The 18,734-nt window shown below is 30.1% G+C and overlaps 1 protein-coding gene across 2 annotated transcripts in view; it reads left to right on the plus strand.

Moving 5' to 3' along the window:
• Window positions 1-17,912, plus strand: part of LOC130448493 (gamma-aminobutyric acid receptor alpha-like) — a 68,888-nt gene extending 50,976 nt beyond the window's left edge. For both annotated transcript variants that reach the window (XM_056785913.1, XM_056785912.1), the window contains exons 2-9: window positions 41-297; window positions 5,169-5,236; window positions 5,323-5,543; window positions 10,672-10,754; window positions 10,817-10,951; window positions 12,929-13,148; window positions 17,040-17,491; window positions 17,551-17,912. In XM_056785913.1, coding sequence (XP_056641891.1) covers window positions 41-297; window positions 5,169-5,236; window positions 5,323-5,543; window positions 10,672-10,754; window positions 10,817-10,951; window positions 12,929-13,148; window positions 17,040-17,491; window positions 17,551-17,726 — 1,612 coding nt within the window. In that variant the 3' untranslated portion in view covers window positions 17,727-17,912. The remainder of the gene's footprint in view (window positions 1-40; window positions 298-5,168; window positions 5,237-5,322; window positions 5,544-10,671; window positions 10,755-10,816; window positions 10,952-12,928; window positions 13,149-17,039; window positions 17,492-17,550) is intronic.
• Window positions 17,913-18,734: the final 822 nt, after the last annotated feature.

The following is an 18,734-nucleotide window of genomic DNA, read 5'->3' on the forward strand; positions in this document are numbered from 1 at the left end:
TCGAATTACTATCAGTGAAATGGAACTTAATATTTTTCAGATCGTTGATTTCTGGTTTGGAATCGTTGTTCCTGCGTCACGGTTTACCTCTGGAACGGAACGTTCTCAATCAAAACGTATCTTTACGAAACGTCATTATTAATTTCAATCCTGGTAAGGATAACGACGTAATCAATACTTCTACGAGGGTAAATCGATCTAATAGATCCGTCGATGTCGTCAGCAAAAATATTTCTTTGGTATTGGAGAATTTGTTGGAAAATTACGAAAGCAGTCAATTACCAACTCACGGCAGAAGTAAGTAGACCGCATCGAGCTTTCCGTATCCTTTCCTCATCATCAAATCGTATCCTTAATATTTTTTATCAACCATTTCGTCCTTTCCCGTTGGACTCGAACCTCCCGGATCCCATTGAAGCTCCCGAATCTTCTCATCCTCCCCATACGATTCTCTAATTGGTATTTTATCAATTATCATCTCTTCCTGATCCTTTCCTATTCGTATCCTTTCGAATTTCGATTTTTTTTCGGTTCTTCTTTCAGTAGTTTCCTTCATCAATCGATTCTTTAACTTTTTCATCTATTTTGTTGTTTGTTTTCGATCGTCGTCGTCTTTTTCCGCGTTTTTATCGTCTTTGTTTCGATTCATTTCATTTTTTCATTCGTATTTTAGGTTTTTGCAGTAATTTCGAATCAAACATACAAACTCGCCGTTCGGCTCGGAGTCCTCTGATAAAAAACTCGAAAAACGAAATAAAAACCTTCTCGTATATTAGCAGAAGTTGAATTAATCTTCGTTTAATTTTAAAATGCATAGCGCTAAATTTTTTCCACGGGCAAATTAAATTAAGTCTTGAATTTTCGTTTAATTCGTTCCTTTGGAGTTTCTCCAACCGAAAAGATAATATTAAGATGTATTATCTTGAATTTAATAATAAAAACGTGTCAAATATCGTAATGTGTCGTAATTTTTGTTAAAATCGTCAAAAATATGACTACACTACACTATTCACTAAATTTTATTACACTAATTTATTTAAATATATCGTTCGGTGTAATTATCATTATCCCGGTGTATTTACTATAATATGAATATTTTTACTAACGTTTCAGATGATAGAGACTCGTTTATATACACTATAATCATTTTCTAGAATCTGCGATTTCCTTGAATTTTCTAATTTGCAGTAAACAAACTAAAACGCTTTTGTAGAAATTGTTTATGCAAAAACATGGTACAAAAAACGATTAAACGTCGCATTCGCCAAAATTTTTGATACTATTTTATATTAAAACAGGATCGGTTTCACGATTTTTATAGCAGTTTGAATATTTGATTCGATTATTTCCTAATAATACACTTTTTAGAGTGTCCCTCGTATAATATAATGAAAATTTTTCAAATTAGAGAATTATATATAGAACGATTCTTTTATTTTGCATAATTAATTTTTTGAGAAAAATTTTGATTTTCGAATTTTTTTGTATACTAATTTTTTTTTATTTGAATTTAGAAATTTCGATGTTTTATTTTTGAAATTTCGATCTATTACATTCGTTTAAACATAATTTTTTTTATATCAACCGATAATCAAATATCAGGTGACTCGGTCGAGTTTATTTACAGGATAGGCTTAAGGTTAGAAACATTTTTTTCTAAATTTTTCAATTTTAACTTTCGCTTTAAATTATGAACCAATAAACTTTCAAAAATCGTTTTTTTGTGAAAAATAAAAAACCGAAATAACATTTAAAAAACGATTCTTATATTTCATAATTAATTTTTTAAGAAAAATTTTGATTTTCGAATTTTTTTGTATACTAAATTTTTTTTATTTGAATTTACAAATTTCGATGTTTTATTTTTGAAATTTCGATCTATTACATTCGTTTAAACATGATTTTTTTTATATCGAACGATAATCAAATATCAAGTGACTCGGTCGAGTTTATTTACAGGATAGGCTTAAGGTTAGAAATATTTTTTTCTAAATTTTTCAATTTTAACTTTCGCTTTAAATTATGAACCAATAAACTTTCAAAAATCGTTTTTTTGTGAAAAATAAAAAACCGAAATAACATTTAAAAAACGATTCTTTATTTCATAATTAATTTTTTAAGAAAAATTTTGATTTTCGAATTTTTTTGTATACTAAATTTTTTTTATTTGAATTTACAAATTTCGATGTTTTATTTTTGAAATTTCGATCTGTTACATTCGTTTAAACATGATTTTTTTATATCGAACGATAATCAAATATCAAGTGACTCGGTCGAGTTTATTTACAGGATAGGCTTAAGGTTAGAAATATTTTTTTCTAAATTTTTCAATTTTAACTTTCGCTTTAAATTATGAACCAATAAACTTTCAAAAATCGTTTTTTTGTGAAAAATAAAAAACCGAAATAACATTTAAAAAACGATTCTTTATTTCATAATTAATTTTTTAAGAAAAATTTTGATTTTCGAATTTTTTTGTATACTAAATTTTTTTTATTTGAATTTACAAATTTCGATGTTTTATTTTTGAAATTTCGATCTGTTACATTCGTTTAAACATGATTTTTTTATATCGAACGATAATCAAATATCAAGTGACTCGGTCGAGTTTATTTACAGGATAGGCTTAAGGTTAGAAACATTTTTTTCTAAATTTTTCAATTTTAACTTTCGCTTTAAATTATGAACCAATAAACTTCCAAAAATCGTTTTTTAGTGAAAAATAAGAAACTAAAATAACATTTAAAAAACGATTATTATATTTCATAATGAATTTTTTGAAAAAAACTTTGATTTTCGAATTTTTTTGTATACTAATTTTTTTTTTATTTGAATTTAGAAATTTCGATGTTTTATTTTTGAAATTTCGATCTGTTACATTCGTTTAAACATGATTTTTCTCATATCAAACGATAATCAAATATCAAGTGACTCGGTCGAGTTTATTTACAGGATAGGCTTAAGGTTAGAAACATTTTTTTCTAAATTTTTCAATTTTAACTTTCGCTTCAAATTATGAAACAATAAACTTTCAAAAATCGTTTTTTTGTGAAAAATAAGAAACTAAAATAACATTTAAAAAACGATTATTATATTTCATAATGAATTTTTTGAAAAAAACTTTGATTTTCGAATTTTTTTGTATACTAATTTTTTTTTTATTTGAATTTAGAAATTTCGATGTTTTATTTTTGAAATTTCGATCTGTTACATTCGTTTAAACATGATTTTTCTCATATCAAACGATAATCAAATATCAAGTGACTCGGTCGAGTTTATTTACAGGATAGGCTTAAGGTTAGAAACATTTTTTTCTAAATTTTTCAATTTTAACTTTCGCTTCAAATTATGAAACAATAAACTTTCAAAAATCGTTTTTTTGTGAAAAATAAGAAACTAAAATAACATTTAAAAAACGATTATTATATTTCATAATGAATTTTTTGAAAAAAACTTTGATTTTCGAATTTTTTTGTATACTAATTTTTTTTTTATTTGAATTTACAAATTTCGATGTTTTATTTTTGAAATTTCGATCTGTTACATTCGTTTAAACATGATTTTTTTTATATCAAACGATAATCAAATATCAAGTGACTCGGTCGAGTTTATTTACAGGATAGGCTTAAGGTTAGAAACATTTTTTTCTAAATTTTTCAATTTTAACTTTCGCTTTAAATTATGAACCAATAAACTTTCAAAAATCGTTTTTTTTGTGAAAAATAAGACCATTAGAAACCGAAATAACAAAAAAGTCAGTTACATACTGTATATTAATTAAGTTTACGTGATTATTATACTGAATTTTCAAAATTTGATGACACTAACTTTTTTAATTACATTTCCTTTATATTTTCACTTAAAATCATCATTTTGTCAATGTTAATATACTTATAGTGTACAAAAAACAGTTTTCACACTGTTCCTTTGTTTTGTCGATGACAAAAAAGCATTTGAAACAGTTCAAATGGCTGACATCATTCGTATAACAATTATATGTCCCCCCATAATAAAGTACGCAAGATTTATTTACATTGAGTGAACTCAACAAAAACGGAAGGGCGGCAGAGATGAAAATTTCGAAAAATATTAAAGAAATGAGCCTAAAAAGTCAAAAAATAACAAAAATCACAAGAGAAAATCCGAAAATTCGTGATACAGTACGATTCACGAAGATATTGACATAATTACGGAAAATCGATGGACTAAATGGTTAAAGAATGAAAAACCAACTTCAAAAAAACCTCCCGGACGATTTTCCAAGAGATAACAAGAAAACTAAACGCCTAAACGTCAAAAATTTCATAGAAAATTCGAATAAATTATTTATTCGAAATAATGAGTCCGGTTCTGTTCGTTTGGAAGCAAAACGAAACGTTCGTGATATCATCAACTAAAACCGGATACGTGGGTCTCAAATTTCCTCAAAATTTTCCGATACACACGAAAATAATCGGAATCGAATATTAGGGATATTTCATTTTATATAAAACAGGACACCAAAGTCCGATGTCCTTTTCCAAGCCGATCGGGCGCTTCGACTCGAACCCTTCGACTTCGTCGGGAAGGTTGGGGGGTTTAAACCGCGCTGGTGATGTCTTGGAAGGTCCAAAACCCCAGCCACTAATCCAAATATCAAAAAAAAAAACGAAACGCGTTCACGAAATTCGGAATGCGTCAAATGCGCTAGATTATGAGAGTTTTAGTTGTGGGATTGTGGCAAAATTAACCATGGAACTGTACTAATTCGTATATATTTCCTAGCTTTCGATTATTTGGGTGTTTATCGTTTGGAATTGAAATTAATAATAAAAAATACTTGAATTAATTAGTTAATTTTTTATTTTCATCATTCACAACAATCTAAACTATAAAAATTTAACTTAATCTTTAAACTAACCGAAAAAAATTCCAAAAAAACAAACAAAAATCAATATTTAGTCGATGGATATTTAAGTAATGGAAATCTCGGAAATATATTATAGTTAGTACACTTCGGTGTTTAATTTAGCCACAATCCCACTACGAAAATATACGGGTGGGTAAAAATTTTACTTTTTTCGAATAATTTTACTAGAAATAAGTCAATTAGACAATTGACGTACAATAGGTAAAAATTAGACAATTGACGTACAATAATGTCTTATAATTTAATTAATTTTGTTTAGATGGCCCCACCGTTGTTCAAACAAATATATTGATAAGAAGCATGGGGCCGATATCGGAATTAGACATGGTAAGTATTGTTTTAGGCGATTTTTCGTCAAAAATTATAGTCCGTTCATCCAAATCGAACGTTTCCCATTTTTTTTGGTATTTCAGGAATACTCCATGGATTGTTATTTCCGTCAATATTGGAGAGATCAGAGATTATCGTTTTTGGGACCGATAAAATCTCTTTCTCTTTCGATAAAAATGTTGGAGAGAATTTGGCGACCGGACACTTATTTTTACAACGGCAAAAATTCCTATGTACATACAATAACCGTTCCCAATAAACTCCTGAGGATAAGTCGGGACGGGGACATCCTCTATTCCATGAGGTAAATGTCGTTTCTTGCGTTTTTTATACAGGGCGTTGCGGAAATAAATCGTTTATGATATTCGATTCGATTCGTTCTATAGACGGTTCGAATTAACAGTTCAAATTGTCTGAAAGATCTTAAAAATTAACTCTAACCAATTTTACGCCAAAAAAATAACTGGAAATGGAAGTTTTTGGTTGCGCTGTTCAATATGGCGGGTTTGGGGTCACCATTTTACTTCTCTTTCTGTTGGATAATCAAATTTCAAATTAATTAACGACTCACCCTCAAATAGTTATTCATTCTTGAAATGTTTTTTCACTTAGTCCGCCCCTGCACCTTATTCACATTATCCAAGGAATCTTATAAGTGACGTCACTAGATATTGTAAACAAAGTGCAGGATCGGACTAGGTAGTCGATTTATAACATTTATAGTCGTAAAACTAATTGAAAATTTTAAATGACATATTTTTCGCTCAAAAACCAAAAAATTTTCGTTTTTTTCTATTTAAAAATCTTTTTAGATACTCAAATTTCAAATTAATTAACGACTCACCCTCAAATAGTTATTCATTCTTGAAATGTTTTTTCACTTAGTCCGCCCCTGCACCTTATTCATATTATCCAAGGAATCTTATAAGTGACGTCACTAGATATTGTAAACAAAGTGCAGGATCGGACTAGGTAGTCGATTTATAACATTTATAGTCGTAAAACTAATTGAAAATTTTAAATGACATATTTTTCGCTCAAAAACCAAAAAATTTTCGTTTTTTTCTATTTAAAAATCTTTTTAGATACTCAAATTTCAAATTAATTAACGACTCACCCTCAAATAGTTATTCATTCTTGAAATGTTTTTTCACTTAGTCCGCCCCTGCACCTTATTCACATTATCCAAGGAATCTTATAAGTGACGTCACTAGATATTGTAAACAAAGTGCAGGATCGGACTGGGTAGTCGATTTATAACATTTATAGTCGTAAAACTATATGAAATCTTTAAATGACATATTTTTCGCTCAAAAACCAAAAAATTTTCGTTTTTTTCTATTTAAAAATCTTTTTAGATACTCAAATTTCAAATTAATTAACGACTCACCCTCAAATAGTTATTCATTCTTGAAATGTTTTTTCACTTAGTCCGCCCCTGCACTTTATTTACATTATCCAAGGAATCTTATAAGTGACGTCACTAGATATTGTAAACAAAGTGCAGGATCGGACTAGGTAGTCGATTTATAACATTTATAGTCGTAAAACTAATTGAAAATTTTAAATGACATATTTTTCGCTCAAAAACCAAAAAATTTTCGTTTTTTTCTATTTAAAAATCTTTTTAGATACTCAAATTTCAAATTAATTAACGACTCACCCTCAAATAGTTATTCATTCTTGAAATGTTTTTTCACTTAGTCCGCCCCTGCACCTTATTCACATAATCCAAGGAATCTTATAAGTGACGTCACTAGATATTGTAAACAAAGTGCAGGATCGGACTAGGTAGTCGATTTATAACATTTATAGTCGTAAAACTAATTGAAAATTTTAAATGACATATTTTTCGCTCAAAAACCAAAAAATTTTCGTTTTTTTCTATTTAAAAATCTTTTTAGATACTCAAATTTCAAATTAATTAACGACTCACCCTCAAATAGTTATTCATTCTTGAAATGTTTTTTCACTTAGTCCGCCCCTGCACCTTATTCATATTATCCAAGGAATCTTATAAGTGACGTCACTAGATATTGTAAACAAAGTGCAGGATCGGACTAGGTAGTCGATTTATAACATTTATAGTCGTAAAACTAATTGAAAATTTTAAATGACATATTTTTCGCTCAAAAACCAAAAAATTTTCGTTTTTTTCTATTTAAAAATCTTTTTAGATACTCAAATTTCAAATTAATTAACCACTCACCCTCAAATAGTTATTCATTCTTGAAATGTTTTTTCACTTAGTCCGCCCCTGCACCTTATTCACATTATCCAAGGAATCTTATAAGTGACGTCACTAGATATTGTAAACAAAGTGCAGGATCGGACTAGGTAGTCGATTTATAACATTTATAGTCGTAAAACTAATTGAAAATTTTAAATGACATATTTTTCGCTCAAAAACCAAAAAATTTTCGTTTTTTTCTATTTAAAAATCTTTTTAGATACTCAAATTTCAAATTAATTAACGACTCACCCTCAAATAGTTATTCATTCTTGAAATGTTTTTTCACTTAGTCCGCCCCTGCACCTTATTCACATTATCCAAGGAATCTTATAAGTGACGTCACTAGATATTGTAAACAAAGTGCAGGATCGGACTAGGTAGTCGATTTATAACATTTATAGTCGTAAAACTAATTGAAAATTTTAAATGACATATTTTTCGCTCAAAAACCAAAAAAATTTCGTTTTTTTCTATTTAAAAATCTTTTTAGATACTCAAATTTCAAATTAATTAACGACTCACCCTCAAATAGTTATTCATTCTTGAAATGTTTTTTCACTTAGTCCGCCCCTGCACCTTATTCACATTATCCAAGGAATCTTATAAGTGACGTCACTAGATATTGTAAACAAAGTGCAGGATCGGACTAGGTAGTCGATTTATAACATTTATAGTCGTAAAACTAATTGAAAATTTTAAATGACATATTTTTCACTCAAAAACCAAAAAATTTTCGTTTTTTTCTATTTAAAAATCTTTTTAGATACTCAAATTTCAAATTAATTAACGACTCACCCTCAAATAGTTATTCATTCTTGAAATGTTTTTTCACTTAGTCCGCCCCTGCACCTTATTCACATTATCCAAGGAATCTTATAAGTGACGTCACTAGATATTGTAAACAAAGTGCAGGATCGGACTAGGTAGTCGATTTATAACATTTATAGTCGTAAAACTAATTGAAAATTTTAAATGACATATTTTTCGCTCAAAAACCAAAAAAATTTCGTTTTTTTCTATTTAAAAATCTTTTTAGATACTCAAATTTCAAATTAATTAACGACTCACCCTCAAATAGTTATTCATTCTTGAAATGTTTTTTCACTTAGTCCGCCCCTGCACCTTATTCACATTATCCAAGGAATCTTATAAGTGACGTCACTAGATATTGTAAACAAAGTGCAGGATCGGACTAGGTAGTCGATTTATAACATTTATAGTCGTAAAACTAATTGAAAATTTTAAATGACATATTTTTCACTCAAAAACCAAAAAATTTTCGTTTTTTTCTATTTAAAAATCTTTTTAGATACTCAAATTTCAAATTAATTAACGACTCACCCTCAAATAGTTATTCATTCTTGAAATGTTTTTTCACTTAGTCCGCCCCTGCACCTTATTCACATTATCCAAGGAATCTTATAAGTGACGTCACTAGATATTGTAAACAAAGTGCAGGATCGGACTGGGTAGTTGATTTATAACATTTATAGTCGTAAAACTAATTGAAAATTTTAAATGACATATTTTTCGCTCAAAAACCAAAAAAATTTCGTTTTTTTCTATTTAAAAATCTTTTTAGATACTCAAATTTCAAATTAATTAACGACTCACCCTCAAATAGTTATTCATTCTTGAAATGTTTTTTCACTTAGTCCGCCCCTGCACCTTATTCACATTATCCAAGGAATCTTATAAGTGACGTCACTAGATATTGTAAACAAAGTGCAGGATCGGACTGGGTAGTTGATTTATAACATTTATAGTCGTAAAACTAATTGAAAATTTTAAATGACATATTTTTCGCTCAAAAACCAAAAAATTTTCGTTTTTTTCTATTTAAAAATCTTTTTAGATACTCAAATTTCAAATTAATTAACGACTCACCCTCAAATAGTTATTCATTCTTGAAATGTTTTTTCACTTAGTCCGCCCCTGCACCTTATTCACATTATCCAAGGAATCTTATAAGTGACGTCACTAGATATTGTAAACAAAGTGCAGGATCGGACTAGGTAGTCGATTTATAACATTTATAGTCGTAAAACTAATTGAAAATTTTAAATGACATATTTTTCGCTCAAAAACCAAAAAATTTTCGTTTTTTTCAATTTAAAAATCTTTTTACATACTCAAATTTCAAATTAATTAACGACTCACCCTCAAATAGTTATTCATTCTTGAAATGTTTTTTCACTTAGTCCGCCCCTGCACTTTATTTACATTATCCAAGGAATCTTATAAGTGACGTCACTAGATATTGTAAACAAAGTGCAGGATCGGACTAGGTAGTCGATTTATAACATTTATAGTCGTAAAACTAATTGAAAATTTTAAATGACATATTTTTCGCTCAAAAACCAAAAAATTTTCGTTTTTTTCAATTTAAAAATCTTTTTACATACTCAAATTTCAAATTAATTAACGACTCACCCTCAAATAGTTATTCATTCTTGAAATGTTTTTTCACTTAGTCCGCCCCTGCACTTTATTTACATTATCCAAGGAATCTTATAAGTGACGTCACTAGATATTGTAAACAAAGTGCAGGATCGGACGGGGTAGTCGATTTATAACATTTATAGTCGTAAAACTAATTGAAAATTTTAAATGACATATTTTTCGCTCAAAAACCAAAAAATTTTCGTTTTTTTCTATTTAAAAATCTTTTTAGATACTCAAATTTCAAATTAATTAACGACTCACCCTCAAATAGTTATTCATTCTTGAAATGTTTTTTCACTTAGTCCGCCCCTGCACCTTATTCACATTATCCAAGGAATCTTATAAGTGACGTCACTAGATATTGTAAACAAAGTGCAGGATCGGACTAGGTAGTCGATTTATAACATTTATAGTCGTAAAACTAATTGAAAATTTTAAATGACATATTTTTCGCTCAAAAACCAAAAAAATTTCGTTTTTTTCTATTCAAAAATCTTGTTGGATAATCAAATTTCAAATTAATTAACACCATTTTACTTCTCCCTCCAAATCTTTATCATCAACAACCCAGTAGGTCCTTTTTTTTATTTCCTTGAGTTAATCCTTTGCAAGGGAAAGGACCCCGCGGATGGCGGCCTTATTTAGACCAAAGATCAAGTCTAAATTTCCATTCGACGTGATTTAAAACAGTTAATATTTTGAATTAATTCAATTCGAGTCTATGTTCGTCCGAAAAGTTGATTTATTTTTTTAGACTAACAATCAAAGCGAAATGTCCTATGGAATTGAAAAGTTTCCCGATGGACAGACAATCGTGTCCGTTAATATTCGGAAGTTGTGAGTATTGTCTCCGGAAGTTTCCGTTTTCGTTTCGAAATTTTCGTTTCAAATCGTTTCAGATGCTTATACTTCGAAAGATTTGATTTATCTATGGCAAAACGGAGATAGCGTCAATTTCGTAAGCGGTATGACGTTATCTCAATTCGATCTCATCAGTTCGCCGTATCGAAATATCACGATAAACAGACGAGAAGGTGAATATTTCCATCGATTATAACATCGCTCGATAAGTCGTGTGATTGACACACAGATGTCAATGTCATTGTCAAATTAGTATGACGTTTACGAAGTACCGACTTTCAAAACACTATGTGTCAAATTTCATGACATTTCGATTAGTTATAAAAAAGTTGGCCTAAAAAAAACATTAATAAGATCTCGTTTATAAAAAAATTGATAAAATATACAATTTTTTTGGTAATTTATTAAAATCGAATGATTTTTCAACTCACCCAGTCCGCCCCTGCATTTTATTTACGTTATCCTGGGAATCTGATATGTGACGTCATTTGACAGCGTTGTTAAATATTGTAAACAAAGTGCAGGGTCGGATTGAATTGGAAGCCAATAACATTTAGTCATAAAAGTCATAAAAACATATGAAATCTTAAGTGAGATATTTCCTTTATTATTTTTTTCATAAATCCGTGACAAAAAAGAAGATTTTTGATTATTTTAAATCTTAAAAATCTTGTTATTAGCTCAAGTTAGGAACTAATTAATGAATTTATCCAACAATTATTTTCTATGAGATATTTCACCGAGTTCGACCCTGTAATTTTTATAAACATTATCCAGGAGATCTGATAAGTGACGTCACTTGACAGAGTTGTTAGAAATTGTAAATAAAGTGCAGGGTCGGACTGGATTGGAAGTCAATAACATTCAACGCCATAAACTCATATGAAATTTTAAGGAAGTTATTTTCTTTATTTTTTTTTTCACAACTAGTTACTAAAAACAAAAATTTTCGATTATTTTCCAATGATTTAGACTCGTTAGCATTCGAAATAAAAAAATGAATCAATGAATTATTTTCCAAAAATTATTTTCTACGATAAATCTCACCATGTCCGACCCTGTACTTTTTATTTACATTATTTAGGCGATCTAATAAGTGACGTCACTAGATATTGTAAACAAAGTGCAGGATCGGACTGGGTAGTCGATTTATAACATTTATAGACGTAAAACCAAATGAAATCTTTAATCGACATATTTTTCGCTTAAAAATCAAAAAATTTTCGATTTTTTCTATTCAAAAATCTCGTTGAATACTCAAATTTCAAATTAATTAAGGACTTACCCTAAAATAGTTATTCATTCTTGAAATGTTTTTTCACTTAATCCGCCCCTGCACTTTATTCGCATTATCCAAGGAATCTTATAAGTGACGTCACTAGATATTGTAAACAAAGTGCAGGATCGGACTGGGTAGTCGATTTATAACATTTATAGACGTAAAACCATATGAAATCTTTAATCAACATATTTTTCGCTTAAAAATCAAAAAATTTTCGATTTTTTCTATTCAAAAATCTCGTTGAATACTCAAATTTCAAATTAATTAAGGACTTACCCTAAAATAGTTATTCATTCTTGAAATGTTTTTTCACTTAATCCGCCCCTGCACTTTATTCGCATTATCCAAGGAATCTTATAAGTGACGTCACTAGATATTGTAAACAAAGTGCAGGATCGGACTGGGTAGTCGATTTATAACATTTATACTGGTAAAACTATATGAAATCTTTAATCGACATATTTTTCGCTTAAAAATCAAAAAATTTTCGATTTTTTCTATTCAAAAATGTCGTTGAATACTCAAATTTCAAATTAATTAACAACTTACCCTAAAATAGTTATTCATTCTTGAAATGTTTTTTCACTTAATCCGCCCCTGCACTTTATTTACATTATCCAAGGAATCTTATAAGTGACGTCACTAGATATTGTAAACAAAGTGCAGGGCTGGACTGGGTAGGAAACTTATTGAAATTGGTTTTACGATTTGGAAAAAAACGAGTGGACCGCGGTAACTCGATACTCCAAATAACCCAAAAATAGAGTTATCAAGTTAACTAACCATGCTTGTGTAGTTAGTCACACGACTTAATGGGTAATTTTTCAAAAATCAAACGCAATATCATTTTATATACCGAAATTTTCAGGTGAATTTTCGGTTTTAGAAGTTTCTTTCAATTTACAACGTCATACAGGGTATTTTTTAATTCAAGTATACGTACCGTGTATTTTAATCGTTGTATTATCGTGGGTGTCTTTTTGGATACATCGAGAAGCGACTAGCGACAGAGTGGGTCTAGGTATAACCACCGTACTTACCATGTCTACCATCAGTTTGGATTCGAGAACCGATCTACCAAAAGTCAGGTGCGTATAACATCGAATTTACACAGCGTTGCCAAACTTTACTAATAAATCCACTGATTCGTGAAAATATTTATTTATTTGACAGGTTTTAACTATTTTTTTTTATTTACGCTACGATAAATATCTTTCATATTTTTTATATCGAATGGGGCGTATTGGGGCGTGAATATTTTCGATGCAGGTCCGTTAAATCGGAGCTCATGGCTTGTGAATAATAAGTAATCTTTTTTGGACGTTAGCCCCTGAGCTAATTTCCAATAAAGGAAGCGACGACGAGCTTCAGTGCCAGGAGATGATAAGATTTTCTATGCATCATCGGTCGGTAACATCGTTTACTCCTTGGAGTTTAATACTTGGGAGATAAAAAAAATTTCGATACAAATATAGTGGGGAGAGTTTTTATAATAGGGGTTGGTAATTTGTAATCATAACCTCAATTTATATATTATCGTCGTCACGTCACGTCGCATTCGTTCTTTTAATCGAATTTCAATGATTTTTTTTAAAAAAAATTACGGGGATAGAAAGAAAAGTTGATTTTAAAAAAATCATTAATAAGATATTGATAAATACACACTTTTGTACAATTTTTTGCGTGATTAATTGAAATTGAATGATTTTTCGTGATTCTATTATCGAAAAAAGTTAATTATTGACTTATTTTTTTTCACCCAGTCCGCCCCTGCATTTTATTTACATTATACAGTGGATCTGGTAAGTGACGTCACTTGACTGAGATACTTAACATTATAAACAAAGTGCAGGGTGGGATTGAATTGGAAGCCAATAACATTTAGTCATAAAAAAATATAAAATGTCAAGGGAGATACTTCCTCTATTATTTTTTTCACAAATCCGTGACAAAAAAGAAGATTTTTGATTATTTTAAGTCTCAAAAATCTTGTTATGAGCTCAAGTTAAGAACTAATCAAAGAATTATTATCCAACAATTATTTTCTATGCGATACTGCACCCAGTCCGCCCCTGTATTTTCTATTAACATTATTCCGAGGATCTGGTAAGTGACGCCATTTGACAGCGTTGTTAAATATTGTAAACAAAGTGCAGAGTCGGATTGAGTTGGAAGTCAATAACATTTAGTCATAAAAACATGAAATCTCAAGTGAGATATTTTCTCTATTATTTTTTTTTATAAATCCGTGACAAAAAAAGAGATTTTTGATTATTTTAAGTCTCAAAAATCTTGTTATGAGCTCAAGTTAAGAACTAATTAAAGAATTATTATCCAATAATTATTTTCTATGAGATATTTCACCCAGTCCGCCTCTGTATTTTCTATTTACGTTATTCAGAGGTTCTGGTAAGTGACGTCATTTGACAGCGTTGTTGAATATTGTAAACAAAGTGCAGAGTCGGATTGAGTTGGAAGTCAATAACATTTAGTCATAAAAACATGAAATCTCAAGTGAGATATTTTCTCTATTATTTTTTTTTATAAATCCGTGACAAAAAAAGAGATTTTTGATTATTTTAAGTCTCAAAAATCTTGTTATGAGCTCAAGTTAAGAACTAATTAAAGAATTATTATCCAACAATTATTTTCTATGCGATACTGCACCTAGTCCGCCCCTGGATTTTCTATTAACATTATTCCGAGGATCTGGTAAGTGACGTCATTTGACAGCGTTGTTAAATATTGTAAACAAAGTGCAGAGTCGGATTGAGTTGGAAGTCAATAACATTTAGTCATAAAAACATGAAATCTCAAGTGAGATATTTTCTCTATTATTTTTTTTTATAAATCCGTGACAAAAAAAGAGATTTTTGATTATTTTAAGTCTCAAAAATCTTGTTATGAGCTCAAGTTAAGAACTAATTAAAGAATTATTATCCAACAATTATTTTCTATGCGATACTGCACCCAGTCCGCCCCTGTATTTTCTATTAACATTATTCCGAGGATCTGGTAAGTGACGTCATTTGACAGCGTTGTTAAATATTGTAAACAAAGTGCAGAGTCGGATTGAGTTGGAAGTCAATAACATTTAGTCATAAAAACATGAAATCTCAAGTGAGATATTTTCTCTATTATTTTTTTTTATAAATCCGTGACAAAAAAAGAGATTTTTGATTATTTTAAGTCTCAAAAATCTTGTTATGAGCTCAAGTTAAGAACTAATTAAAGAATTATTATCCAATAATTATTTTCTATGAGATATTTCACCCAGTCCGCCTCTGTATTTTCTATTTACGTTATTCAGAGGTTCTGGTAAGTGACGTCATTTGACAGCGTTGTTGAATATTGTAAACAAAGTGCAGAGTCGGATTGAGTTGGAAGTCAATAACATTTAGTCATAAAAACATGAAATCTCAAGTGAGATATTTTCTCTATTATTTTTTTTTATAAATCCGTGACAAAAAAAGAGATTTTTGATTATTTTAAGTCTCAAAAATCTTGTTATGAGCTCAAGTTAAGAACTAATTAAAGAATTATTATCCAACAATTATTTTCTATGCGATACTGCACCTAGTCCGCCCCTGGATTTTCTATTAACATTATTCCGAGGATCTGGTAAGTGACGTCATTTGACAGCGTTGTTAAATATTGTAAACAAAGTGCAGAGTCGGATTGAGTTGGAAGTCAATAACATTTAGTCATAAAAACATGAAATCTCAAGTGAGATATTTTCTCTATTATTTTTTTTTATAAATCCGTGACAAAAAAAGAGATTTTTGATTATTTTAAGTCTCAAAAATCTTGTTATGAGCTCAAGTTAAGAACTAATTAAAGAATTATTATCCAACAATTATTTTCTATGCGATACTGTACCCAGTCCGCCCCTGTATTTTCTATTAACATTATTCCGAGGATCTGGTAAGTGACGTCATTTGACAGCGTTGTTAAATATTGTAAACAAAGTGCAGAGTCGGATTGAGTTGGAAGTCAATAACATTTAGTCATAAAAACATGAAATCTCAAGTGAGATATTTTCTCTATTATTTTTTTGGATCATTTTTGGATTTTTCAGTCTCAAATATCTTGTTATGAGCTCAAGTTAGGAACTAATTAATGAAATATTATCCAACAATTATTTTCTATGAGATATTTCACCCAGTCCGCCCCTGTATTTTTCTAAAAATTATCCAGAAGATCTGATATGTGACGTCACTAGATATTATAAACAAAGTGCAGGGTCGAACTGGTTCGAAGTCAACAACATTCAAAGTCACAAACTCATATGAAAGTTTGAGTAAGTTATTTTTTTTATTTTTTTTTTCACATTTCTTTTGTAAAAATAAAGATTTTGGATTATTTTTTTCAATGTTTTAAACTCAAAAATCTGGTTAGCAATTCAAAATACAAATTAATCAATGAACTATCCAAAAATTATATATCTCACCCAATCCGACCCTGTACTTTTTATTTACATTTTCCAGGCGATCTGATAAGTGACGTCACTTGATAGCGTCACTAGATATTGTAAACAAAGTGCAGGGTAGGACTGGGTAGGCGATTTGTAACATTTACACTCGTGAAAAATCTTCAATTGACTTATTTTCCGTTTAATAACCAAAAATTTTGAATAATTTTCCAATTTTTTCTATTAAAACATCTTGTTAAATACTCAAATTCCAAATTAATTAAATATTCACCCGCCAATAATTATTCAATCTCAATGTTTTTCATTTAGACCGCCCCTGCACTCTATTCACATTGCCCAAGGAATCTGATAAGTGACGTCACTAGTTATTGTAAACAAAGTGCAGGGTCGGACTGGGTAGGAAACTCATTGAAATTGATTTTTCGAAATTTCTTCTCGCGTAAAAACGAGGGGACCGCGATAGTTTCCAATACTAAATTTGATTCGAAATTAAATTTAACTGTCATTTGTCCCTCGTCATAAACAATTGACGATAGTTCGTTTGCAGATACGCCACTGCTTTGGATTGGTTTCTCTTAATGAGTTTCTTTTACTGCATAGCAACACTCCTAGAATTCGCCGGCGTACATTATTTCACCAAAGTAGGTAGCGGCGAGATCCCAATAGACGAAGACGATTGGGAGGATTGTCCCGAATCCGAAGGTGTTTCGAATAAAACGGAAACTGAGTTCGAACCGGCGAATAAAGACGAAAGACCCCGACGAAGAAATTCGTTAATTTGCCCGATATACAACGTGAATTTGCACTGCGAAAAAAGGTCTTCGCTTGTTTTGGCGCAAGATTCGTCGCTTCCCCCCTCCGCTGTTCGCTTGACCGTGGAAAGAACTACGCAAACGGAAAACAAACTGCCCAAATGGAAGCAGCTTTTGTATTGTCTGAAAGGAGACGACAAATTCAGGAGACAGAGACAACGCGAAGCGGCTACCTCGAACGGCGCAGGTACCGAAAAAAAAATTTCGTTACGCCGTTTTTAGTTCGTTCAATTATTTAATTTACAGGTAGTCAACACGGCAGGGTCAGACACGTCAACAGCGTTTCTCTAATAGATAGAACCGCCAGAATTGTATTTCCGGCGTCTTTTTGTTTTTTCAATTTATTTTATTGGATGGCTTATTTTACCACGCAGGAAAAATTCGAATGGGGCGACAACAAATTGACTTCCGTCAATCATTAAATCGTTTCGATATTTGACAATTGACATTCGACAACGTGAACTACCCAATCGAACGATCGCAAAAAATGACATTTGACGCGGAACGTTTCTGTGTCAAAAGAATGACATTTGACATTTCAAATCGTGATCGTGAATCATCTAGTTCCATGTCAAAGTCTTCTTTTACCAATTTCTCAAGTGCTTTCAGTGTCTTAGTTGACGTAGATTGAAAAAAATCGTATAGTTGTATGTCTTAGGTTTTTTTTATTCATTTTCAAACTGTCACTTAACATAGACTCCTTAAAAAGTGACAATTGACATTCCTAATCATAAACTTGACAATAGAACGTTCCTAAAACGTATAGTTCTATGTCACAGTCTGCTTTCCGTATGTCATTTTGCTAGAAAATTCAAACTGTGTCAAGAGAATGACATTTGACATTTCAAATAACAATATTTACGATCGTGAATGATCTAGTTCCATGTCAAAGTCTTCTTTTACTATTATTTCAACTGATTTCTGTGTCTTACTTGACGTAGATAAAGAAAAACTTAGAACGCCTCAAATTGATGACATTTGACGTTTCAAATAATGAATTTTAATGTCAACTAGCCCCGAATCGTATAGTTCTATGTCTAAGGTTCTTTTTATTCATTTTGAAACTGTCACTTAACATAGACACCTTAAAAAATGACAATTGACATTCCTAATCATATACTTGACAATAGAACGTTCCTAAAACGTATAGTTTCTATGTCACAGTCTGCTTTCTGTATGTCATTTTGCTAGAAAATTCAAACTGTGTCAAGAGAATGACATTTGACATTTCAAATAACAATATTTACGATCGTGAATGATCTAGTTCCATGTCAAAGTCTTCTTTTACTATTATTTCAACTGATTTCTGTGTCTTACTTGACGTAGATAAAGAAAAACTTAGAACGCCTCAAATTAATGATATTTGACGTTTCAAATAATGAATTTTACTGTCAACTAGCCCCGAATCGTAAAATTCTATGTCTTGGGTT

This window comes from Diorhabda sublineata, chromosome 8 (assembly GCF_026230105.1).
Source record: "Diorhabda sublineata isolate icDioSubl1.1 chromosome 8, icDioSubl1.1, whole genome shotgun sequence".
Taxonomy (NCBI): Eukaryota; Metazoa; Arthropoda; class Insecta; order Coleoptera; family Chrysomelidae; genus Diorhabda; species Diorhabda sublineata.